Source organism: Nilaparvata lugens, chromosome 7 (assembly GCF_014356525.2).
Source record: "Nilaparvata lugens isolate BPH chromosome 7, ASM1435652v1, whole genome shotgun sequence".
NCBI classification, from domain to species: Eukaryota; Metazoa; Arthropoda; class Insecta; order Hemiptera; family Delphacidae; genus Nilaparvata; species Nilaparvata lugens.
In genome coordinates, this window is record NC_052510.1 from 43,997,374 (window position 1) to 44,024,582 (window position 27,209).

General features: G+C 33.1%; 2 protein-coding genes across 2 annotated transcripts; one reads left to right on the top strand and one right to left on the bottom strand.

The window, feature by feature from the left end:
- Positions 1 to 357: 357 nt before the first annotated feature.
- Positions 358 to 20,061, bottom strand: LOC111048025 (regucalcin). Its single transcript, XM_022333867.2, is given in 7 exon segments — positions 358 to 2,427; positions 11,340 to 11,375; positions 11,377 to 11,453; positions 12,290 to 12,520; positions 13,431 to 13,637; positions 19,282 to 19,448; positions 19,689 to 20,061. Coding segments are annotated over 7 exon segments (966 nt in total). The 5' UTR covers positions 19,712 to 20,061; the 3' UTR covers positions 358 to 2,202.
- A 698-nt stretch (positions 20,062 to 20,759) lies between these two features.
- Positions 20,760 to 24,635, top strand: LOC111048029 (UDP-N-acetylhexosamine pyrophosphorylase-like). The gene has a single exon (XM_022333871.2). It carries the CDS (start codon positions 21,567 to 21,569, stop codon positions 23,034 to 23,036), a length of 1,470 nt encoding a protein of 489 aa, XP_022189563.1. The 5' UTR covers positions 20,760 to 21,566; the 3' UTR covers positions 23,037 to 24,635.
- Positions 24,636 to 27,209: the final 2,574 nt, after the last annotated feature.

Consider the following 27,209-nt stretch of genomic DNA (forward strand, 5'->3'; position numbering starts at 1 on the left):
AAATATCACACAATTTATTCTGAATAATTATTTATTTATTCCATAGATGTATTACAGGGAAATATATTACGTATCTTAATCGTCAAGTAGATGAAAATTCTAAAATAATTTAAAAAGACATAACAAATTATCACATTTTCATGTTTCAGAATAATATCATCGGTTAACTAACAAAATACTAATAACAGAAAATTTCAAAATGTAATGCTTTCAAATTCATCTTCTAACATCAGATAAATAATATAAATTCAACATTAACATAATTATGCTTTAGCACACATAATAAAGTATCGTCATTTTAGCGAAATTCTAAACAAACATTTCTTAAATAATATTTGGTGAGAATGGATGAGGAACGTGGAGTTAGAAGAATAATATAGCCTGTGCCGAGCAACACCCAACATGCAGCAGAAAAAATGGGTTGGATGATGATGAAGAAGAAGAAGAGGAGAAGAAGTTCTTGGTAGATTATAAGAGAATAAAAACTGCCAATAAGTATCTTACAGATAGAATTCCAAATTCTAAATTCACATATTACCTTTGGAAGTAACATGGGAAGTACATTTGAATATTGTTCTAGATATTATGTGTTATTTCTCCTAAGTTGTTTCAGACAAACGTGAGTTTGATTCTCATTTCGCCTGGCATTCATTGTATCACATCTCACCTCATTACCCACGCACAAGTCACAGACGTATGTGGGCATCATAATCAGCAAGAGAATCATGTAATATGGATGAATAAATTTATTTTTGGAATCAGTTCCCGAAAAGGTGACATTTGTATTTAAACGATCGTTATTCTCAAGAATGTAGTTATGATTATCTGCCAACAAAAGTCTTTGACTTGTGCGTGGCTAATGAGGTAAGGGGATGATGCTAAAAATGCCATGTGGAATGACAATCGAACCCACATTAGTTTGATTGCAATTTTGTAAAGCAAACAGTTTTGAGCACTCAATTAGTCATTTCCAAAGGTAAGATGTTTCTTATGTTTTGGATTTTTCATAAGATAGGTACTTCTTGCCAATTTTCATGAATAATCTACTTCAATTTCAGGTTTTCACTATAAGGTTTCACAACTCTTCAACAATACGTTACATTCATATTTTAATAAACTTCAAAGCTTTAGAATGGGTTTAATCGAGGCAGGCTTTTAGAGTTTAAAGTTTCATTGCCACAAATTACTAAAATTTAGTTTACAGATGGTAAACCACAACAATAGGTTACATTTTGTTACACAAATTGCTAGTTTATTAATGTGGAAGACTCATTAAAACTGCTAAAGATTTCAAATTTGACATCGTTCCAACTTTTTAGAAGTTTCAACTGCTTGTGGATTGGATTTACATATTGGAAACAAAGCTTCACATAATCTAATTTGTAAATTGAAAACTTCCAAATTCTAGAATATTGTAATCTAATCTAAATTATAATGTAATAAGCTAGGTACGGTACTTATAGATCGTTCAACTGGTGAATGTAGCACATTCACACCTAAAGAAACGAGCATTACTGTTCTAGAAATGCTATAGAATATTTAGCATTTAATCTACATTATAAGAGTACTAAACACACATTTCAACTGCTCACTGGAAGACAATCACATTCAAATGAATTCACTAGTGTATTCTAAAACGATCTAGTCGTATTACGTTTCAAAATATTTTTCAACTAGATATACATTAAATGCAATGAGCTATAAATCTTTGAGAGTTCTATAAATTATCAAAATAGTCTTGAATATTTTGTATGTAATCTCCAAAAGATGCGATGAGTTAGAGATTGTTTGGCTAGTTTATGGAAGAAATTCACATTCTGTCAGCTCTATGGTATGGAATGTTGCAGACCATTCTAAGGAGTTCAAAGATCCTATCAAATTTATAAATTAAATGCAACATTTCGGTAATTTAGCTAATAGATGTTTTAGAATATTGATGGAAGCCCCTTAGTTTGTAGCTTCAATGTAGTAGAATGCTTTAGAAATTTTATGTTTAAGATCAGTTTCATATTAAAATATTGAGATCTGGAAGACCAATAGCTTGAAATGTTGCATATTGATTTAGAAACTTTACGAATTTCCTATAATAGTTTCAATTTACATTATAATTTCATTCCAATTTCACAATATTGTGAACTGGTCGTCCATAGTTTTAATATTATAAAATGCTTCAAAGAAATTTTAGAATGTTCTAGAACAGTTTCAAATTATAATATTGTGAGCTGGAAGGCCCTTAGCATTTATGCTTGTGACGCGGAAGAGGCAGCCATCGTTCTCCTCACCTTCGACTGTAGGCTTATCAGCTGAGGCGGTTGTGACGTACAGCTCATCCAAGTTGGTGCCCCCAAACGCCACTGACGTCACGTTCAAAGCCGGAATTACTATTTTGTCCAGCAGATCACCCGATTCGGGGTCGATTTTCAACACCTGTAAACGTACAATATTCATTATTCTATTTAATTTACTTACTACATCATGTCATTCGTAGAAAAGAATAGATGAATAAATATTTTTTGTTGAGGGTGATACCCAAATGAGCTCTAGGTTTGTACGTAAGTAGTGATGTGGATGATAATGAGAGATGAATGGACTTTCAGTTTTAGGTAGTTACTTATTTAAATAAGTAAATTATGTGAACAAAATTGACAAAACACTAAATAAACTGAACCAAACACTAAATTAATGTAAGGACAAATAAATTCTTTACATGATTTATAAAATATAATAATTATAGTACCCTTTTTTGAAATTGATAAAATAATAAATTAAGGCCCGGTTGCCAAAAGCCGGTTTAATTTTTACCGTGATGAATTTCACAAGAACCAATCAGAGAAGGCCTTTTTGATAAAACTGCTTCTCTGATTGGTTCTCGTGGGATTAATCACAATTAAAATTGAACTGGCTTTTGTACAACCGGCACAAAAAATACAAATTATAACAACTAACTTGGTTTCAGTGATCCACCGTCTTCAGGTTTTAATATTATTTTCTTTACATCATAGTTTGTATTCACTTTAAACTGTCAGCGTTCCTTATGAATAACACCAAAGCTTTTTATTCAATCTACACTGACAGTTTGAGGTGAATCTTACTATACAATAACTCACTATAGTATATCATAACGTACTATATTGTGAGGTCCACGATATGACAGTGGAGAAAGATAGGACAACAGCGTTACCGATTCTCTGCCTTGACACTGCCTACTACAGAAGATAGCTGATTCCGGTATATCTGATGTAGTTCATTCTTCTTCAAAAGAATCAATTATATTTTATTCGTCAAGAAAAAATATTTTTCAATTATTGAATAATCAAGCCTGGTCGCACAAAAGCCAGTTAAATTTTAACCGTGATCAACTTTACGAGAACCAATCAGAGAAGGCTTTTTTTAAAAGACGGCTTCTCCGATTGGTTCTCGTGGATTTAATCACGATTAAAATTTAACCGGCTTTTGTGCAACCGGCACTCAGTTTTCATAATTAAGATTGAATATTTTGTTAATTAGTTATATTTCTACATAGTTAAAAAGCAATCTATCTGCTTTGTCCATAGTTACATTTGGTAACCCCCTTTATAATGCTGATGTAGCTATGCATTGTTATTTACTAGCCATTAGTTTAGTTGCTTTTTCGAGTCAGTCTGTTGCCAGAGCTCGTAGAGCGTACATCGCTTATAACCATGTATTAGATGTATTAGTATGTTGAAATAAATAATTCTTTTTAAAAAGCCGGTTGGTTATTCCAGTTCCTTAACTGGCGCCCGAACCACCCTCGCGCAGTTTTCCGATGTTGTTCGTTTGACAATATTAGTTTTCCGATTCGTGTCGCGATCGCTTATTTCGACTTTGAAAAGGAACCTATCGGAGGACTAAGTGAGGTGAACCTTCAACTTCAACGGAACTTCTACACGGGATAACCACGCCACCGGACTCCTTTCATCTTGGCAACCACACTGGCAGACTCCTTCCGGAACGCTTTCATCCAACAACCGGAAGTAAATCCAGTTCTTACCATTGCTGCTACTGTAAGTAACGAATGAATTCTTCTACCTCAGCTTCACTTTCTTCTGCTTCAAATCAACTCATCAAGCCCTCCAAATTAGACTCTTCCACTATGGCAACTATCCCCAAACATCTGTTGGACTTTATTCCCAAGTTCGATGGGACACCTGATAAAATTCCCAAATTTCTCAGATCCATTGAAGAACTTTTCAGACTTTACTGTAATGATGCTATCGAAAAAACTCAACGTGACCAGAACCACTGGCTTTTGTATACCGCTGCACTTCACAACTTAGAAGGCACAGCTGATAGCGTAGTTCAAAATAGTGAGTGCTCCAATGTAATCGAACTTATTCAACTCATAAAGAAACACTTTTCCGATAAACGTACTGTTCCAGACCTCATAGCAGAGATTGCTATCATGAAAACTTTTCAACATGAACATCCCCTTGACTTTCTTGACAGACTAAACGAAAAACGAACCAGGGTAGTTACTCGCTACAAATTAGACGGTGTATCCGGCGACTTACTCAAAAACCTTCTTGAACAACTTGACATGACACTTGTAAGGACACTTATTCACGGTGTTCATCCAACACTCGGAGCTCATCTCCAAGTCTACAAGCTTAAGAACTTGGACGAAGCCCGCGACACCCTTCGCAGTGATTGCAGTATTGTGCTAAATCAATTGAAACTTACGGAATCTGTGTCTGATAATGCAGTTATCAATCCTCAATTTCGGCAGCGTAACTTCTTTCAACCGCGATCAGTGTTTCCCCAATTCAGGCAGTATTCACCTCGAAGTTTCCAACAACCCTTCAAGCAAACTTTTGCTCCTTTTAACCAATATAGGTTTCAACACAACCAATTCCAACAACCTCCACAAATCCAATCTCAACAGCCTCAACAGAATCTAGTACCATTTAACGCAAGATTTCAGCAGTCTCAATTTCAAACTGTCCAACCAAAATCCTTCAACAGTAACTTTCGTAATTTCCAAGGCGGTGCACAAAACGTTCGACAGTCTCCAAATTGGAATTCTCAAAATACTGTCTCAATGCGTACTGTTTCAACCAATCGTAGTAACAACTCTGCACGGAACAATTCGTTCCACGATGTTCATTATATGGAAGGAAATTGCATTGACGAATCTAACGTAAATGTCACTCCACTTGATGAAACTAGTTTCGTTCAATCTATGCAAACTCAAATCGATTCTCTCACTTCAGCTGTAAACGAATTGGCAGACCGTTTTTTAGGATTAGGCCCAGCTCCTTCGGGGGACCCGCCAATCAGTTCGAGTTGAAGATTATCAACAAATCCCTCCCGTACTTTGTCGATGATTCTAATCTAAAATGGCTTGTTGACACTGGATCAGTGAAGAACTATATAAATCCCGCTATTGTACCACCTGATGTGACTAGATTTAAAGAAGAATTTATCGTGAAGACACCTGCTGGTGAAAGAAAAGGAGATGAGTATGAACTCGTCACAAGTGTTTCCAATGTGTGCTAGAATTAAGATGTATTTATTTGAATTTTCTAAGAAGTATGACATTTTATTAGGACATAAAACTCTAAGTGTACTCAATGCCAATGTTAATTTCAAGGATAAGACGTTAGATTATGATAATGGATCGAAAAAAATATTATTTGTAATGAATTCTAGTAGTAACGAAATTGAATTGAAACCAGGTTTTAATGTGATAACTGTCCCAGTTAGGTCTATTCCCAATGTAGGACGAGGATTGCTTAAACCTGTAACAAATGATAAATTTAGTATTGAAGAAGGTATAGTAGATATAGTTAATGATGAATGTACATGTCTAGCGTTTTCTCATGAACTCATGACCATCAGTCCTGAACCCATGGAAATAGATGAGATAGAAACTATTTATGAGCCAACTAATGAATCAGTGACCGAGAGTCCCGAACATTTTGCATTAGTGAAGAATTTGATTTTTGAAACTTTGCGTACAGATCATATGAATGATGAAGAGAAAAGGGAGATATTTGATTTAGTAATTAAATTTCCCGAAATAATCAAACTTGAAAATATCCCTCTAGGGTCGACGAACTTACTCAAACACAAAATCAACACAGTTGATGACAATCCTGTATACACAAGAAATTATAGGTACCCTCAAATTTTCAAGAAAGACGTTCAAATTGAGATAGAAAAGTTGCTAAAGAACAAAATAATTCAACCCTCAAACTCCCCATACAACTCTCCAATATGGGTAGTTCCCAAGAAAATGGATGCTTCTGGTCAAAAGAAAATTAGAATGGTAATCGATTACAGAAAACTCAATGAAAAAACTATAGCTGACAAATATCCTCTACCAAATATTGAAGATCTATTTGGAAAAATAGGACGAGCTACGTATTTCTCGACGATAGATTTATATTCTGGTTTCCATCAGATTGAAATGGACCCAGAGTCTGTCCCAAAAACAGCTTTTCCAACAGAAGACGGCCACTTCGAATTTCTAAGGCTTCCCTTTGGATTGAAAAATGCACCCCCATTTTTTCAGCGTAATATGAACATACTATTTGCTAGAATGCCGAATGTTTTAGTGTATATGGACGACATAATTGTATTCTCTGACAATTTAGAGGAGCATTTGAAACATTTGAGATCCGTTTTCAAAAAATTGAAAGAACACAATCTTAAAATACAGCTCGATAAAACTGAATTTTTCAAAAGAGAATTGTTGTACCTAGGACATGTAATCTCAGAAGAAGGAATTCAACCAAATCCCGCCAAATTGAAAGCAATCAAAGACTTCCCGATTCCCAAAACCGAAAAACAAATAAAACAATTTTTAGGATTAACTGGTTACTACAGAAAAATGATCAAAAACTATGCAAAAATCGCTAAGCCTCTGACTCAAGCTTTGAAAAAAGATGTCAAGGTTGACATTTCTAATAAGGAGTACGTTAATGCATTTGAAAAACTGAAAACAATGCTACAAAACAGTCCAATATTGCAGTTACCCGATTTTTCTAAACAATTCATAGTTACTACTGACGCTAGCAATTTTGCTATTGGAGGAGTGCTTTCACAGATTTTCAATGGTAAAGATCTACCTGTTGCCTATGCTTCAAGGACATTGAACAAAAATGAGATCAATCTTTCAACCATAGAAAAAGAACTATTGGCTATTGTGTGGTGTTGTAAATATTTTAGGCCCTACTTATATGGACGTAAGTTTTTAATTCAGACTGATCACAAACCTCTCCAATGGCTTCATAGTATTAAAGAGCCAAATTCCAAATTGATAAGATGGAAACTTTTGTTAGAAGAATTCGATTTTGACATTACCTACATAAAAGGGAAAACCAACTTTGTAGCGGATGCTTTGTCCCGTCCTTATGACGTCACTATGATGGAAAATGAAGAGAATGGTTTTCGAGGTTTCGAGGATGGTTTTCGAGGTTTTGTGAATGATTTTCAAGGTTTGGAGAATACTAGTGATGACCCCCACGAATATGATGATATAAGTATAGACGATTTGATAAGGTTCAATACTAACACTGACGTACCCTCGATAGATAGTAGTACCTACGAAGATTTTTTTCAACGAATAGGTACATTAGGCGAGCGGAATGATAATACTGGTAATGATAACTTAGTAAATAATGCTAATCAAGGAAACTTTGTAAATAATAATGCTTATGATGACATTGATCGTGAGAATATCGTGAGTAATGATAATAATGATGACGAACAAGAAGCCGAGAACGATAATCGCAGCTTAGCTACGATACACTCGCAAGAAAGCTCAAATGAACAGGTAGTTATAGCTGATGATGATAAGTTGCTTAATATTGAGCATAACCAACTTATTCTTGAAAGAGGTGACCAAGCCCCTCAATTAAGAAAAATTTTTGGTAAAAGACGATTGACCATTTATTTTAGGAACGCTAACGATTATGATGACATGAAAAATAAATGTATTGAGTTTTTGAAACCAAAAACAGTATATGGAGTTTTCTGTTCGCGAGAAGGTGTTTTGTATGATGAGTACGAGAAAATTTTCAACAATTTTAAAAATGTGTTATTAGAAACGTTCGATTCGATAAAACTGAAAAGGTATAAGAAAATGAATTTAGATATAGTGGATACTGATGAACAAAAACAGATAATTTCAAATCACCATGAAGGAAAGACGTACCACAGAGGTATCAATGAAACGTATAATCAGGTAAGAAGAAGATATTACTGGCCATCAATGCTACGAGACGTAACAGATTACATTAACAAGTGTGCTGTATGCCTGAAAGTAAAGTATGATAGACAACCTGTTAGAGTCACATATAAAGTCACTCCTACTCCAGATAAACCATTTGAAAAACTACAAATTGACTGTTTCCAATACGATAAAATAAAGTTTTTGACAATGATTGATTGTTTTTCCAAACGATTAACAGTCCATCCCCTAAAAAGTTTGCACCACATCGATATTGAAGAACGCCTGAATGATTATTTTTCATCTTTTCCCCTACCCAAAATTATACAAATGGACAACGGCCGTGAGTTTGACAATGCAGGTTTACGCGACTTTTTGAGATTGTACGGTGTTGAAGTCACTCCTGGACACCCAGACTCTCAGGGCTTAATTGAAAGAGCTCATTCTACGCTTATCGAAATCCTAAATGCAATTCAATTGGAGAATAAAAACAATTCAACAGAAACAAACATGAAACTAGCAGTTATAGCATTTAATAATACGCTCAACTCAACTCTGAAAATGACTCCCATGGAAATAACTTATGGCATATCAAACAATCCTTTTGTTAACAGAGTTACGGAAAGATTGGTGACAGAACAACAGTCTCACCAATATTTAGAAAGAATGAACTTAGTTCACAAGTTGATAAAGAATAAAATTGAATCCGAAAAACAAACACGCACTGAACAACTGAATGTCAATCGTGAAAAGGATGTAGAAATTGAAAAAGAACCTTACATTAAAACAACTTTTAACAAAAAAACTAAACCGAAATTCTTCAAAGTAAACTACAGTAAAGACGATAAACTAGCTACGAACCCTCGAGCAATTCAGAAACGCCCATTTAAAGTACACCCCAATAGAATGAAACGCCCCAAAAAACTGGTGAAACGAAAGAACTTATGTGTTACAGGACACGATGATACCAATCCTACTTCTCCTGTTGCTGGCCCCAGCAGCACCTTATGAAATGATTGATCTGAGCAAATCCTCCGGTGTTGCTCCCATTAAAATTCAGAACTCCTTTATTGTTAACACGACATACACATATGTTCATAAAATAAGTACTAGCTATTTAAGATTAGAATTAAGTAATATAGAAACATTTATTGATTTTTTAGCTAATAAGGATATTGATAAGAGTCGCCTAAGCATCATGAAATTAAATTTAAAGTATACGAAGAGTAAATTAAATCAAATCCAATCAATTAATTATAGACAAAAACGAGGCCTTTTTAATAGTGTAGGATCTGCACTTTCTTGGCTCACTGGTAATATGGACGCTAACGATAAGGAACGATATGATAAAATTTTACAAACTGTGCAATCAAACGAATACCATCTTAGTAATAATGTAGAAAAACAATTTGCTGTTAATCATAAATTAATGGAGGAATTCAACAATGAAATGAAAACAATACGATCAAATAATATGAAAATCAGTAATTACTTTAATTCATTGTATAATGAATCAAACAGAATCGAACTTAATCAGCAATCCTCATTGTTATTTGACTCTCTCTTGCTTTTAAATAATAAAATTTCTGATATTGTAACAAGCTTAGAATTTTGTAAATTGAATGTACTCCACTCGACTATTATTTCTCACGATGAACTTTTTCTCATGCACCGAAATTCGAATTTTAGCTTCATTTCAAACGATGTCAGTGTAATATGGAAACTCAGCAAAGTCCATTGTGCAATGTTTAAAGACCACATTTCTTATTTCATTGAAGTACCGCTACAGTCGGCAATTTATGAAACATTTTTCCTGTTGTCATATCCTGTCATTCAAGAAAATGAAATTGTAACAACAATTGTACATCCTTCTTTTGTACTCCGTAATGATAAATTATTTTTTGGAACTTGCGAACTTATCAATGATAATTATTATTGTAGTAATATAAGTCGTATTGAAAATTTATGTATTGAACAATTGTTAGATGATAGAGATTTAAATGGATGTAATAAATTAGTTTTAAAAGATGGATCTTCTTTAGTGAAATATATTAACATAATTGATAGTTTTATATTATTTAATGTAAGTTCATGTATAATTTACAGTTCTGCCAAGAAGAAAAATGTTACTCTCTTTCCAAACAGAAAAACTAAATTGTTAAAAATTGATAACTCAGAGACTTTAATTGGATATTACAGACCAAACATATTTTGGGAAAATGAAGTTATTGTGCCAACTAAACTTATAGAAAATAAGAAGATTTCTAATTTTAGTTTTGATGAAGTACATACTGCAAACATAAAATTTCAACAACTTGATATTATTGATGAATTACCTCTACAAGACAATAGAATCATCTATATTGTTGTAATTACTATATTATTTATTTTGGTTGTAATTTTATTGATATTCATTTTTATTAAAATAATTTGGCAAAAACTGTCCATTTCTAACTCAAATAATTGTAATTCTGGCGTGGATAACGATATTGTTAATACCGATTCCCAACAAATGTATCCAAGATTGCCATGTAACAATTTTTGTACTTGGACTTAATACTATTTTATTTTTGAAGCTGAGGGCAGCTTCACACTTGGGGGGGAGGAGTTACATTTGGTAACCCCCTTTATAATGCTGATGTAGCTATGCATTGTTATTTACTAGCCATTAGTTTAGTTGCTTTTTCGAGTCAGTCTGTTGCCAGAGCTCGTAGAGCGTACATCGCTTATAACCATGTATTAGATGTATTAGTATGTTGAAATAAATAATTCTTTTTAAAAAGCCGGTTAGTTATTCCAGTTCCTTAACTCATGATAGACAAGGATGGAAACACAAATGTTAATCAAATACTGCCATTATAACGTGGACCTCACTAGGGTGAGATTCACTCTAAATTGCCAGCATTTCTTTGAAATAACATCAATTGTTCCCATTCAACGAATGCTGACAGTTTGAAGATTGCAGTGAAGAACAAGTAGGCTATTGGTGACCAAATTCAGAAATCCTTTTCCACATGAAAAGAATAACTTTTTGTAGCTTAGTAATGCATGAAATTGAATTTTCAACATGAATGATTCTATTGATATTGCATCTAGCTTACGCTAAATAATAGATTCAATTTATTCAAGAAATTCTTCCAATTACCTGACTTCCTCCATAATTAGCAACATACAGCTTTCCCCTCTGCATCCATAGTCATTCCATCCGGGAATCCAGGAATCTCGTTCTTTGTGAAATCGAATACAACTTTTTCATTTGCTGAAACATTAATTTCAATGTTCAGAATAAACCATCACAGTCAATAACTAGTTCAAGCCATTGTTATAAAACTACAATAAATACTCAAATAGTATTGAAAATATAGACGTATATTATTTGCCCAACAAAGGATAAAATAAAATTGAAAGGCAACCATATTGAGGAAGTGATACACATAGTATAATATTTACTGTGTGGTAAACAGTATCTGTACATGATTTACTTTGATAAATATTTTATTTATTTATCTAATAACACAGTAAAATTTCGAACTATATAATTGAATATCATCAGATATTTTACTATTATACTCAGTACAGCTGAGGACGTGGCAAGTTTTGTCATGAAACGCGGTTCTTTTATTTAATTTGAAAGTAGTAATAAATATAGTGGTATTGACAACATGTGACTAATCTTCTTTGAATTGCTAGGGATAGTAATCCACACATACAAAAAAAATTACAAAAAATAGTAAGTCCCATAAAACGCCATAGCTATAGTGAGATTTACTTTAAATGTCAACGTTTCTCATAAATAACACCAATGCTTCCCATTTACTGAATGGTGACAGCTTAAAGTAAATCTCACTATAGGTTGCACCAAGCTAAGAAGAAGAAGAGAGGCAGAGAAGATGGAGAGACCCCTTGGTCTTGTCATGAAACGTGGTTCTGTTATGTATTTTGAAAGATGGAGAGACCACTTATAAAGATCATTTGTTTATCATTGCTACGAAGCTGATTCAAGATCTGCTATACTATACTTAGAATAGTAACTATAGTGACTATCAACTATAACTATACTAATAATTCTTTATGAATAGTTTCACAGATACCTACACAAATTCCCAGTGTCATCGTCATAGTCATAGCTATCCACCCTCTTCTTCATCGAATCAATGTAGTACATCTTCTTCTTATCAACAGTCCAGGCTAGACCATTGGCAATACCCAGTTTTGTTAATTGTTTCTTAACGGTCTTATCTTTGTACAGAAGGTACAGGGAGCCTTTTTCCAGTTCATAAGTCTTCTCCTGGGTTACTTCATCAATGATCTGTCTCCCCATTGTTCCTGTAAAAAGCAGATAATTTGCATTTTCCCATAAGATACTATAGGTTGATATTATGCATTAGAAAATAATAGGCTTATTTATGTTTTTAATAGTCTATTAATAAAGGAAAGAATTGGCTTGTACACGAACGGATTAGGAAATTCATGAATGACGCATCGTCACGTTTGAACTACTGGACTGATTAACTTGAAATTTTGCATATAGATTCTTAATTTACCGAGGATGATTAAAGGCTTATTTTGAATTATTCTAGATTTCAGTAGGTCAAGTTTTCAGTTTGTCAAGCTTGAGGAGCACGGGTTACCTGCTAGTATGATATATTTTCATACTTATAATATAGATAATTAAAAAGTGCAACAGTACACACACAAGGTGGAGTGATAAAAAATTATCACCCATTAAAATGAAAATGATTCAACTTCACCTTATTTTCACTCACAGGAATTTGCCATTTTTACTCTGTCTTTCCACACACAATACCTAGATATTCCCGTGGCTAATAGACAAGGAAAATCACTTGCAGCCTATACTATGCTATTCATCATGTCGTTCCACCATTTTCAATTCACCAAGAACTGTCTAAGAATGGAAACTGACATAATCATCACGCTTTTCAAATTCAAGGAAGCGAAAAACATCCCAAATATGGAACATGTTATTATATCTATCAAAATTGGAGAGAGGTGCATGTTTGACCTGAGTCTGTTGTTCTTTCAATTCATTATTTTATGAATTCTGCTTGTAATAATAAATGAAAATATTTTATTGATAAATAATATTAAATTTGAAAAAAGTAATTCTATGTATTTAAACTTCAACTAGCTCTATTGAAATAAATGGAAAATATTAATATCAAAAATAATTTTAATGAAAGAAAATCATTAAGATGTTGATAAAATAGATGCTGACCAGCCCACAGTCTTCCCTTAGGATCAGCCTTGCCGTCGTTGAGTCGATTAGTGTTATCGGCAGGCTCCAGGCTGGCGATCACCTCTAGATCTGTGACATCAGTACTAGCTCCATCCCACGTTACTAGCGCCACGTCGTTTTTCACACTTATCATGTATCTGTTACTTTGTCCCTCGACTGGGATTATCAGCGACACTGGTTTCTTGCCTACAATCAAATGTCAATGCTTATTCACAACGAGAAACTTCACAGAAAATGATAAAACATAGAGTAACTTGTGAATTATTTCCCACATAAAATCAGATACTGACAATATTCTAAATCTAAGTTGATACACATGGACTTGAAATTGTGTGTGAATCAAGTTAACATTTCTAAATAGCCTCTCCTCTAGAACACCTATTCAAAATTAACGTTTATAGCAATTTTAGGGAATGCCTATTGTTTTTTACCTGAATTGTATGGATTTGTATATGAATGAATATCACTATGGGTCAAAATGAGATGATCAATTTCGAACTGTTAGGATTTGTTTACATTGGATTCTCATCTAACTAATTCTTACATTATTTCAAAGTAATTCTTACTAAATAAAAGGATTGATTTGAACTAGTTGAAACCTGCCCCTTAGCTGGCAAAGATCAGTCTCTTGTTTGATTGTTCATTCTTGGAAAATGAATATTACTTTCCATTTACGACGACAAATTAATGAAGAAGAGTTGTCTGAATATCAGATTTATAAAAACTAAATGTGGCATGTAAAGAATACTATAAATACTGTGAAAAAATTAAATAGAATAAATATGAAAATATTATAAAATCTATATCTCTATACTTATAAAAGGCTAAGCCCAGACAGACTGAAATCACACCACAGCCCAAACTACTGAGCCTAAAAACTTGAAATTTTGCACAATTGTTTATGGTAGCCTGAAAACATCCACTAAGAAAGGATTTTCAGAAATTTGCCCCCCTGAGGGAGCTGGGGCCCCCCCCAAAATTTTGTACTTTTTAACCGCTCATTGCACAGCAAAGTCATGAGGAACTTTTTTGTTCAGCTACGAAAAAAAAAATAGATCTATGCAGAAAAATTTCGATCAGGAGCACAAGGGGGTCCAGGAGAGGGAATTTATCGAAAATTTTGATGTAAAATCACACTACAGCTCAAACTAATTGTCCTACAGACTTGAAACTTTCCACAAATATTCTTCAAACATACTAGACGCGCACTAAGAACGGATTTTGAGATATTCTGCCTCTAAGGGTTTCAAAGGATGAAAAAGGATCCTATTAAGTAAGGTTATGAACATGGTAAGGTGAGTGCCATATTATGGAAATGAGATAATTTATTTATTGACATGTGATATTCTAACATATGTTGTAATCATTGGAAATAAAACTTCGTTTTCCTGATGCAATGTATAAGCCTACACGTGGCAATGTGGCATGTAGGTATTATTAATTTTTCAGCTAGAACAGTTTTTACTTTCCTTGCCCTACTACCATAGGTAAGGAAAGTATTGCTTTCCAAAAAAAATTAATGTACCCCAATTTCAAGTTTTCTATACGTTTCAAGGTCCCCTGAGTCCAAAAACATGATTTTTGGGTATTGGTCTGTGTGTGTGTATGTGTGTGTGTGTATGTGTGTGTGTGTGTGTGTATGTCTGTGAACACGATAACTCCATTCCTAATTAACCGATCGACTTTAAATTTTAAACTTAAGGTCCCTATACCATGAGGACCCGACAATAAGAAATTCAATAAAATTCAATTCAAGATGGCGGAAAAAATGGCGGATAATTACTAAAAAACCATGTTTTTCACGTTTTTCTCGAAAATGGCTCTAACGATTTTCTTCAAATTTATATCATGGATAGCTATTTATAAGCCCTATCAACTAGCATAAGTCTCATTTCTGGGAAAATTTCAGGAGCTCCGTAATATTCTTGAGAAAAATGGCGGAAAATGACTAAAAAACCATGTTTTTCACGGTTTTCTCGAAAACGGCTCCAACGATTTTCTTTAAATTTATACCATAGATAGCTATTTTTAAGCCCTATCAACTGGCATGAGTTTCATTTCTGGGAAAATTTCAGGAGCTCCGTAATATTCTTGAGAAAAATGGCGGATAATGACTAAAAATCCATGTTTTTCACCGTTTTCTCGAAAACTGCTCTAACGATTTACTTCAAATTCATACCATGGATAGATATTCATAAGCACTATCAACTAGCATGAGTCTCATTTCTGGAAAAATTCCATGAGCTCCGTAATATTCTTGAGAAAAATGGCGGATAATGACCAAAAACCAGGTTTTTCACGGTTTTCTCGAAAACGGCTCTAACGATTTTCTTCAAATTCAAGCCATGGGTAGCTATCCATAAGTCCTATCAAATGACATGAGTTTTTTCCTTGGAAAATTGCAGGAGCTCTGTAATATTCTTGAGAAAAATGGCGGATAATTACTAAAAAACCATGTTTTTCACGATTTTTTCAAAATAACTTGACCGATTTTTTTCAAATTCATACTCTGTATAGTTATTTATCAGCTCTATTAACTGGCATGAGTCTCCTTTCTGGGAAACTAATGGGGGGTCCACCCCATCCTTGAGAAATGGACTTTGTAACCTCCTTCTCGTGCATGAGGTAGGTAGGTAGAGCAGTTCATAAAAAGAACACATAGTCGAGATATTTCATCTGTAGAACAGCTGTTTTGACGACTTTAAAAAAATGACGACTAAAAAAATCATTGAATTTCACAATTTACACAAAGGAAAAAGTACTCTGAAAACAATTATATATACACATATACAAAAGTCTGATCGTAGTTTCGAATATGAGCAAGGAAAGTTGTGTGAGTGTACCACACCAGATTTTTACTTTTTCTTCTTCCATATACCTTCCATTAAAAATGATTTTTTATATATTTCTTTTTTATACTGTATTATGTTTGTTTGTGAAATAAATGAATTGATCGATTGATATACCGTGGGTAGGTAGAGCAGTTTACAAAAAGAACACAGTCATAGTCAAGATATTTCATCTGTAGAAAAGCTGTTTTGACGAATTTCAAAAAATATCATCGAATTTCACAATTTACATAAAGGAAAAAGTACTCTGAAAACAATTGTATATAGGCAAAGTTAATAGACGTCTACTAACGTTGGTTTATAGGTACACATATTCAGTAGTCTGATCGTAGTTGCAAATATGTTGCCGTCAATCGTCATTATGTTATTCCCCTAAATTATTCTCGTTTGATAATGGAGGCTTATAGTTCAATGAGCAAGGAAAGTTGTGTGAGTGTACCACACCAGATTCTTTGAGACTGCTAAATAAACGTCTACAGTTTTATCAATGCTGTATCGGCAATATGAAAACGCATGCAGTTAATATGTCTTTAAATAAAGGTGTTGATATCTACATGATAATACTCTCTACCATTTTTATTTAATTAAAATTTCAAAATTATTCAAGCCTTGATAGAATGATTGACTCACAGTCAGTCGAAAATTTCAATATTGAAATGAGGAGTATTTTGGCAAGCTGAGCAAAAAAGTAAGGTCCTATGCACCTTTTTGATATTATTTCTTCAAATGAAAAATGAGTTCTGTGGGTTGTCAAAACTCCCCCTGAAAGAGAAATTTTATCCTATCTTTTAGTAAAACAACAATGATTTCTGCATTGAATAACATCTATCTTGCCAACAAGAATCGAACTCTTTGTGAATTTAGATATGACCTACATTTTAGATTTATATAATTCTATTAATAAATTCATGGAAATCGAAGAACTTTTTCCAGTTAGTTGATGAAATTGATTATCAATAGAGAAAATGATTATAATCTTATCAATACAGAATTAGTTGAATGAATTGTCTATTGAGTTCTTGGTCAACAATAATTCAATATTGGTATTTATCCAATCATTATTTTTTCAGAAGTTATTTCATTTGAATTAGAAAATATTTATAAGCTCCTATCAATTTATCAATCGTAACAATGAATTCTTCAAAACATGAATTTAATCAAATAAAAAATTGCCGATACTTCTGTATTCATGTTCGCATGTTTTCCACTTATGATGGATAGCAAAAATATTGTGGAGCGAACTGCACGGCGAATTGTAGTCATATGTCTGTAAAATGGATTTATAAATAATTATTATTAGCCCCCCTATTAAAATTTCTGTTCAGAAACCATCCCCAATATTCACACAACATATTCCCAAAGTTTCATGCCGTTATGTCAAGAAGTTTTCAAGTCTACAGGGAACAAACAAACATACAAACAAACACACAAACAGACATTCATTTTTCTATAAATAGATTTCCATTCAGCTCAAACAAAAGCCTCTCTAAATGAAGGTAGAATGATAAGGATTCAGTTCTGTTGTTTTAACATTTTTTCAAATCACTTTCAAAAAGTTCATGTAGTACCTACTATTGTGTTTGAGACACTTCTGGCGCTATCATAGTTTCACCACTATTCTGTTCCACAGTCCTATCTCTTGCAGTCGTTAACTATATCTATAATTATTATATAAAGTAAAGAGCTGGCTTATGCACGTACGGGATAGGAAAATTATGTTTGACGCATCATCACGTCTGAACTAGTGGACTAATTAACTTGAAATTTTGCTTATAGATTCTTAATTAACCAAGGATGGTTATAGGCCTATTCTCAATTCTTCAAAATTTCATTACGTCAAGTTTTCATTTTGTCAAGTTTTAAAATAGATCCTTGCGAAGCATGGGTTCTTGCTAGTATTATATATAAATGCGAAATGGCACTCACTCTCTGACTGACTGACTGACTGAATCACTCACTCACTCACTCACTCACTCACTCGCATAACTAAAAATCTACCGGACCAAAAACGTTCAAATTTGGTAGGTATGTTCAGTTGGCCCTTTAGAGGCGCACTAAGGAATCTTTTGGCAATATTTTAACTCTAAGGGTTGTTTTTAAGGGTTTAAAGATCGTCTTTTAGCATGTATATTCTTCTTCTCCCAATCTCTTAATTATAATTGAAATTTCCATATCATATGTTACTATAGAACTATAATCTAGATAGAGTACCTCTTCGAAACAGTTGTTAACTGGCAACTAAATTAATAATTTTGTCAGGTTGGCATTAAGTTGAGTTGACTTTGTTAGGTTGGCACCAAGTTGAAGATTTAAATGCATTTATCGCGGAAAAATTGATTGGGCACTGCTACTTCAATCCTGGGAATATTATATTACTAGCCGTCAGGCTCGCTTCGCTCGCCATATCCGTTTAGCCAGACGTTTAGTCTGGACCCCCGACTGGATTGTCCTAACATATGATAAAAATGCTCAAATGAAAAATGCAGGCGAGCGAAGCAAGCCTGCTGATATCATTTTTGGACGATCCAGTCGGGGGTCCAGGGGCGGAGCCCCCTGGCTAGACGGATATGGCGAGCGAAGCGAGCCTGACGGCTAGTATTTATATATTCATATGAAATATAATAAGAAAATAGAGAACGTTATTAGATTAAGTTAAACATTAACAATTACTAATAATCAAGATAAACTATACATTGGGTTAAAAAAAGAAAAGTACCTTATTTTTAACTACTAATCCTTTAAATGGTTAATAAATTTGAGTAAAGATGATGAAAAATAAAAATTGTCTTATAGCCTAAATATTCTACGGCTGAGAAGTCTCGATCATTTTTGTCAACAGATTTAGATTTTAAGATATACCTACGACGGACGACGGTACTGCATAGCCTATCTGGATAAAGTATTTTTTCAGAGAGTTGATAAAAGAAATGTAAAAATTGTACAAGGTGGATTCAAAACCAGATAAAATAAACGTCACCTACCTTCACCTACGACGGCTGAATAGTTCTTATTTAATTCCCGATTGTAGCAATGAATTGATCCACTCTTGATATCCACATAATACAAACACTGCGTCTCCACATCCCAGTGTGGTCCTTCACCAAGAGTTAGTGGCTTTGAAATTTTTTCAACCTTATACATCGTAGTCCTGAAATTGGAACAAAATATCAACAGTTTTCATTAATATAAAACAACTTAACTTTGTGTGTAAACTAATTGCCTACGGTAACTTATTTTAGAAATAGACTAGAATGATGGATTGCAATAAACAAATTATTAAATGAAGAAACCGTACTCTTAAAGTTTGTGAAGGTAAAGTAATTGAATTAAGTAACAAAAAGGAAAATCAATTAAGTTGAGCAACGAATAAGTTCTTAACACTACTTACATAACCAATCTTAATGAAAGCATATCATACTATTTTATAAATGAATGGGCATACTAAAACATCTAAATCATGAACGTCTCTTACCGACTCAATAACTGATGAGAAGACAATATTCAAGCTCAATCCGTTTTGAGATAATACCTTTACCGGCAATAACAAGATTGAGGACAGTTATTATTGAAAAGAGCGATTACTTTATCTGTTCAACTATGATAATGAAAGTAATTACTAACTTCGTTCTGTAGTTTGTTGAAAAGATAATCTGTCTTACTGATTTGTTTTATCTTCCTCAGCAATACTGTATCAGTAATTAAAGAAGGAATAAATTATTATTGTGAAGAGAAACAACCAAACCTATTCTAACCTCAACCCTCAACAGAGAAAACGTAAGTCGACTGTTATAGTCGAGATACTAGTTATCAGTGTAGCGAGATATCGACTATCGATTTCGCACTGCTCCGTGGCGCTTTTTTTAAAAAAAATCATAACAGCTATTTTCCTCGATATATTCACACCTCCAATATGATTTATAGTAAATTTTTCATCCACTGATCACTCATAAAATTATACTAAAAAATGTTTTCTTGCAAATAAAAAATAAATGTCGGACTTTTGGTATGATCACAATGGATGCATTTATATGCATGCTCCCATTGTCTTGAACTATTATTCAAGACCAGCGGGTATCCTGTGCTCCGCAAGGGCTAAATAAAAACTATACAAACTTGAAACTTGACCTACTGAAATCTTGAAATTTTAAAAGCGGTCTATAATCATCCTCGGTAAATTGAGAATCTATGAAAAATTTATAGTTTATCAGTACAGTAGTGTAGACGTGATAATATGCGTACCGTACGGTAATTCGTGATTTTCCTATCACGTACGTGTCAAAGACAATTATTCCATGTATTATATATTCATAATCATTATAGATACACCACTTTTCTAGGTTATTTCAATACACAAATAAATTTGAGTAGATACATATTAAGTGCATCTGCAAATTAGAAACAGGCATCTATAATTTTGAAATTACCCGCCGGCCACATTAGTCTTCTGCTTGCTTGTCATCTGCAAATCAGCTGACACTTTCAGAAACAGAAATGACAGAACGTCGTTCACGTTCACAACATAAATTATTATGATGTGGCTCACTTTTTAATTTCATTTGCGGAAGTATTTCGTCTTTCTTTTATTCAATTTAGAATCAAGTGTCCACTTATCAATGAAAGTGCTTGAATACCTATTTATACTTTGTTTCACAGTGACAATTTCGCCAAATTAGGCAAAGTTTAGCACCGGTGAGTTGCCAATCTTGACGATAGAGTATCTGAAAATTTTTAGCTGCAGTTTGATTTATAAATGTGTAAATTGAGTGAGAATTATTTGTTAAATTGACAAATATATTATCTAGTATTTCAATAGCAGTTGATTTAAACACTGCGATAGCACGCAAAAAAGAAGTGTCTTGCAAAACATAACCTTACACGGTATAAATTTAGTTCGTGTGAACGGTCATGGCGTATTTTCGATAAAGTTTTCGTGATTTGTGCTGTTGCTCAACTAGACCTGAGAAATTACTTTGCAGTGATGGGGATTGGCCTACAGGACCTAAGCGCAGTTAATTTTGTGCAACGAATGACTTGTAGTAGGAGTGTTCCACGTCTGCCGCTACATTACTATCTTGAAGGCCATGACTTTTCTTGAGCTGCAAACCTGTTTGTCGTCTGCAGCTGTTGTGTCAAATCAAAACGCGGCCTCACAGTCGTCAGTCGGCAGTCTCACAACAGCTTTCACACTTGGTGCAGCTTTCTTCAACACTCGCCTAACAGCTGTTGGTTGGAGTCAGAAGAAATCAGTTAGTTTTGTTTTTCAACGATGTCAGACATCAACGAAATTAAATCTCTGCTTTTAAAACACGATCAGGCGCATATCCTGCGTTTTTGGGATAGACTCAGTGATCATGAACGCGAGGAGCTGTGTCAAGATGTTAGGGAAACAAACATACCCGAAGTGTGTTCGTATTTTAAACGTGCCAGCGACTCCATGACTGACAGTCAGGAAAAATTGGACGACAGATTAAAGCCGATACCTTCTCATCTATATGGAGCTGTTTCAAGGACTTCTCCGGAACTTCTGGACTTGTACGAGCAAGAAGGTCTTGTCCAGATCTCGGAAGGACGCGTCGGAGTTCTTCTCATGGCTGGTGGACAAGGTACACGTCTAGGCTCATCCAACCCCAAAGGTATGTACGATGTCGGTCTTCCGTCCCACAAATCTCTTTATCAAATACAAGCTGAACGCATCCGTCGACTCACTCGTCTAGCCAAAGATACTACAGGCAAAGAGGGCCGCATCACTTGGATCATTATGACCAGTGAACACACTATGGAGCCCACTCTCAACTTTTTTCAAAAACACAAGTACTTTGGACTGGACAAGAACGACGTGATTTTATTCGAGCAAGGTCTTTTGCCTTGTTTCACTTTTGATGGTAAAATTATACTTGATAAGCAGCACAAAATCTCCAGGGCTCCCGATGGAAATGGAGGACTATACCGGGCTCTCCGCGATAGGAAAATCATGGACGAGATTGAAAACCGGGGCATCCAGTATTTGCATGCACATAGTGTCGATAACATCCTAGTAAAAGTAGCCGATCCTGTTTTTATTGGTTATTGCGTTAAGAAGGGCGCCGATTGCGCTGCTAAAGTTGTACAAAAATCGTCCCCAACTGAAGCATTAGGTGTAGTTTGCAATGTAGACGGCAAATTCCAGGTGGTTGAGTACAGCGAAATCACTCTAAAAACAGCCGAAATGCGTAACAACGACGGAAGTCTGACTTTCAAAGCCGGCAACATTTGTAATCACTTTTTCACAGCCGATTTTCTTAAAAAGATAGCTAACAAACACGAGAAAGAACTTAAACTACATGTTGCCAAAAAGAAGATCCCCTACGTAGATTCAGACGGTAACCTCTGTATCCCCGAAAAACCCAACGGTATTAAGATGGAGAAATTTGTTTTCGATGTGTTCCCCTTCAGTAGCAATCTTGTAGTGTGGGAAGTTAATCGGGAAGATGAGTTTAGTGCTCTGAAAAACGCCGACTCGGCCGGTAAAGATTGCCCGTCGACCGCTAGAAATGATATTTACTCGCTTCATGAAAGATTCATTAGAGAAGCGGGAGGTGATTTTAGTTGTAATGAGTCTATTGTTTGCGAAATATCGCCTCTGGCGTCCTACGCCGGAGAAGGCTTAGAGAAAGTGGTTGGAGGTCAGGTTTACAAGTCGCCGCTGCATTTGAAGTCGGAAGATGAAAACTGTATCACAAATGGTAACTCACACTGATTAGTCTCGCATCCCTACTCTAGATAGGCCCAAATTTGAAGATTTAAGCACCAAATTACATAACTGTTGAAAATATGTAGAAAAAGCAATAATTAATCACATTAAATTGATACAAAATTAATTTTGTTGTAAATTGAGGAAATTGAAAGAAGTCGGTTCATGAAAGAAACTGAGTTTACTACTTTAAAACGGTTTTGAAGAATGATTGTTCAAATTTCTATACAAAAGCTTGTTTAATGTTTCAATTTGTATCTTAATTTTATATTTAAATATTTGAAAAAATATTTTACTGAAATATATGTAGGTTTTATTATATGTTTTATTCTTGTTACATAGAATTGATAAAACATCTAAATTCCAGGAAATTGTATTTGTAAATTGAGATTATCATATTGATAATATAATTTCTTTATTAAATTTTATTAAACAAGTAGTATTTGTTGAAAATACAATGGTATATGGGTCTATTCCACATTGTCATTTTTTTAATTAACAGAAATGGAATTCAATCACTGCCGATAAAAATGTTTTTACTGAGTTATCTGATAAAATAGATGCATTTTTAACAAAATTAAAGATTTTTTTATTGTGGTAGCCTATATTATTAATTTTTTAAGCTGCTATTTATTAAATGTTATCTTTTAGACTATATTTTATGTATTATTTAAGACCACTACTGATTATGAATATTGTTCTTACTTTCTTAAGAAATGTTTTCAAATCAAAACTTTTTCAAATTCTTTGTAGTCCAAACATCATTTTGAGATTTTCCTTTGTTACTGGTATTATTGAAAAACATCATTCATTGTTATTGATTAGTATAATTATATATTTTTTATGCATTCGATTATAATCTTTACACTGTTTTAAATTGAGAACATTTGAAAAATGTATTAAAGTTGGTAAATTTGTTATCAATATTCCAATTATTTTCAATCAACTTTGAAAATACTCAATATTTTCCTGTACCTAAATTTTGTTTGAAATAAATATTTTCAAATATTCACGTTTCTTCACTAATTGACTTGATTAAAATTAATAGGACTATACAATAATATTTTTTCTTGATTCTTGACTTTACAATAATAATTATATTCAATTCATTTGGTTTTAGAAGTACTATGCTGAGGACAGGTCTTTAGGACTTGGTCCTAAGTCTCAACTTGTGTACTAGAATTCAAAATTAAATTGTAATTGTTTCTTGACATAAATTTTCTAAATTAGTGATTTCTATCCTATCAAAGGCAATAATTTATGAATAGATGAATCCACAGAATACAGACAGATGGATCAATTCCATATTTAGTTGATATTTGAGAGGAGGCCTATCTAGTTTTATCAGTTTGATCATGAACTCTTTTAAGTATTAATTTTTAAGACTGTATACCCATTATAAATCATACCTCAATCTTTCTTGCTCTTTAGTTTATGTTCTGATGTGCATTACAGATACATTTTTTGCAATTGAATAAAAATTACTGCAGAGTAGAGTAGATAAATATTATAGAAACCTAGTTTCATACGATATTATTGATAGCAATTCTAAGTAAAATACATTTTTAATTCGTCATTCAATTCGATTTTTATGCAGAACAATTTTCATGAAGCAATATTCAAATAGATTCTATTTTAACTAGGTACCGATTTTGTAATCCAACTTGATTGTTATAGATTTATAATTTCTTATCATGAATCAATCATGTAAAAATATCATCGAATGATTCAAATATTACCCTCATTTACCATATTAGTCAATGCAATATAATATATTTCTCAACCATAGAGAAATATAAAAAAGATATACCTTTGTGAATGCTTTCTCTAGGATTCTACTACTAGTGAAGTATAACTATAGTAGTAAATATGTATCTAAACTTATTTTGCAAATATTAAATTTGAAGATTGATTGATCTTTATCTCTTCAAATCGTTACAATAATGATTCCGGTGTTTTTATGTTACCAATAAAATTATTTTGAGGCATTCCAGAGAGAATTTCCCAAGCTTAGTTAAGGTAATTGATTTTCATAAGAAAATTCGTTACTATTTCAATTGAATTGTCTTCATATTGTACTGATATTATTTTTACTGCTCTATAGAATGGCATATTAAATGGATCTGCATCTTTATTACTTCCGTAATTTGAAATTATCATTTATTTCAAAAATGAATAGGCCTATTCTATTTGGAATGAGGGAGGAAATGCCTGTTCCAACTTAATTTCACTGTACATGCCTGACGTCGCAAAATGATATTGCTAAACTGCTGTTACACTTAATTGTGAGATAAAATGTGACTTTAAATTTTAAATCTGTCGTGTTTAATTTCCCTATTTCTAAATATTTAATGTAATGTACTCTAGCATTATAATGCATATTGTACTCTATGTACTTAAACTGTTATATATCTCGTCTAACTAGATTGTTTTTATGAAAATGCTGTAGTTTGTTTTTATATTTTCTTCATTTAAATTCTATCATTTGTTCTATTTTTGTTGCTTGTATGCTGAAAATACTTTTATTGTAGAACTTAGAGTGGCTATTAGGCTATTGTATGTTGTGTCTATGTCTGTAAAATGTTCAACTTGCAATTTTTTTAGCTCATAAATTAAATAATATATTTTTTTACAAAAAAGTTTTTCATTTCTGTACACACAGTTCTACTCTCATTTTCCAATTGTGTTAATAGCATCCAGTATAGTAGCCTAAGATTCACTGAAAACCGTCAATATTCCTTTAAATAGCAAGAAACTTCCGAATGCAATCAATGCTGCCAGTTCGAAGTGAACCTCAATATAGGTATTATATAGTCCCCAGGATATTTTGTGCCGTAGCCTGCATGGCTTACAAATCATTATGAAAAGATCTTTATAAATCAAGTTTCACTTTCAAGGTCCTCAAGATTTGAATGATCGATCCTTTGTTATAAAGTCATAACGGTTTCATAACTGGTTGAGGTAATTTATCACTCAGTATTGGAGTTCGTTCAACAGTTTCCTTGTTATTCAGATTCAGCTGCAGTATAAATTTTCAACTTTCAATAAATCTGAACTTGTTATTTGCTCAGTCTAAAGTTGATCTAATGCTATTGTTGTTGATCAATCTTTCTCTTACTGATAAATGCATTGGTTTAAATTTGTTGAAGTTGACTCTAAAGTGATGAGTGTTAAGCTGGGTTTACACCAAAGTATTATTAACAAAATGTTAATAACTTAATCCTCATAGATTCTATTAGATTGAACGGAACTTGACAAACACATATGTTCATCATGTGTATGTTAAGATATGGTCAATCTAATAGAATCTAAGGATTAAGTTAATAACAAAATGTTGGTGTAAGCGCAGCATTAACACTTCAACACTTTTCATTTTTAAATTTATTTCAACAAAATTTGGTATTCTCTATTTGCTAATAAATCATAGTGATACAGTAATAGGTCTAATCAATCATAATAAATATAGTGAATTTTAATCACAATAATTATTCTTAAACAAATATTTCATAGACAAATTGATTTTGAAGATTTTCAATTATTTACTGGTTCTGTATAGCCTATATATATTGTTTTTCATCTTCAATTTACTTACATACAATAAACTAACAATGCTGTAGTAAATTATTCAATAAAATAACACAAAAAATGTATGAATACAGTAATAGTTCTAATCAATCATACTATGATAAATTATACTAGGAATTTTATAATAATCATCCTCTAAAGTAAAAAATACTTTTCAAATGTAATTTTAATTTCTCAAATCGAGATAAAGCTTTTAATTGAAATTATATTGATTAATAATGAGCTCGTGTTACTGATTACACTTGGAAGGATTGCATACTGATATTAAAAACAAATTAGACTAATTCTATCACAAAAATAATAGTTTTAATTTTTGAACTACTAAGTAAGTTGAAGACAAAGAGATAGATTTGTTCAAGTTGAAATAATTTGCAAATTTTGATTTGGGACATGAATAATAAACGGATACGGGTTTTCAATTGGACTATCAATTAAATTGAAAGTGACTTATGTAACTCACTAGTGCTTCCCATTAATTTAATCAATGCTGACGGTTTAAAATGAATTTCTCTATTACGATGCGGCATCATCCAGATAAGATGCAAGTGCGATTTTTTGAAAGCAATGAAAATCAATTGTCTTGTCACAGAGTAG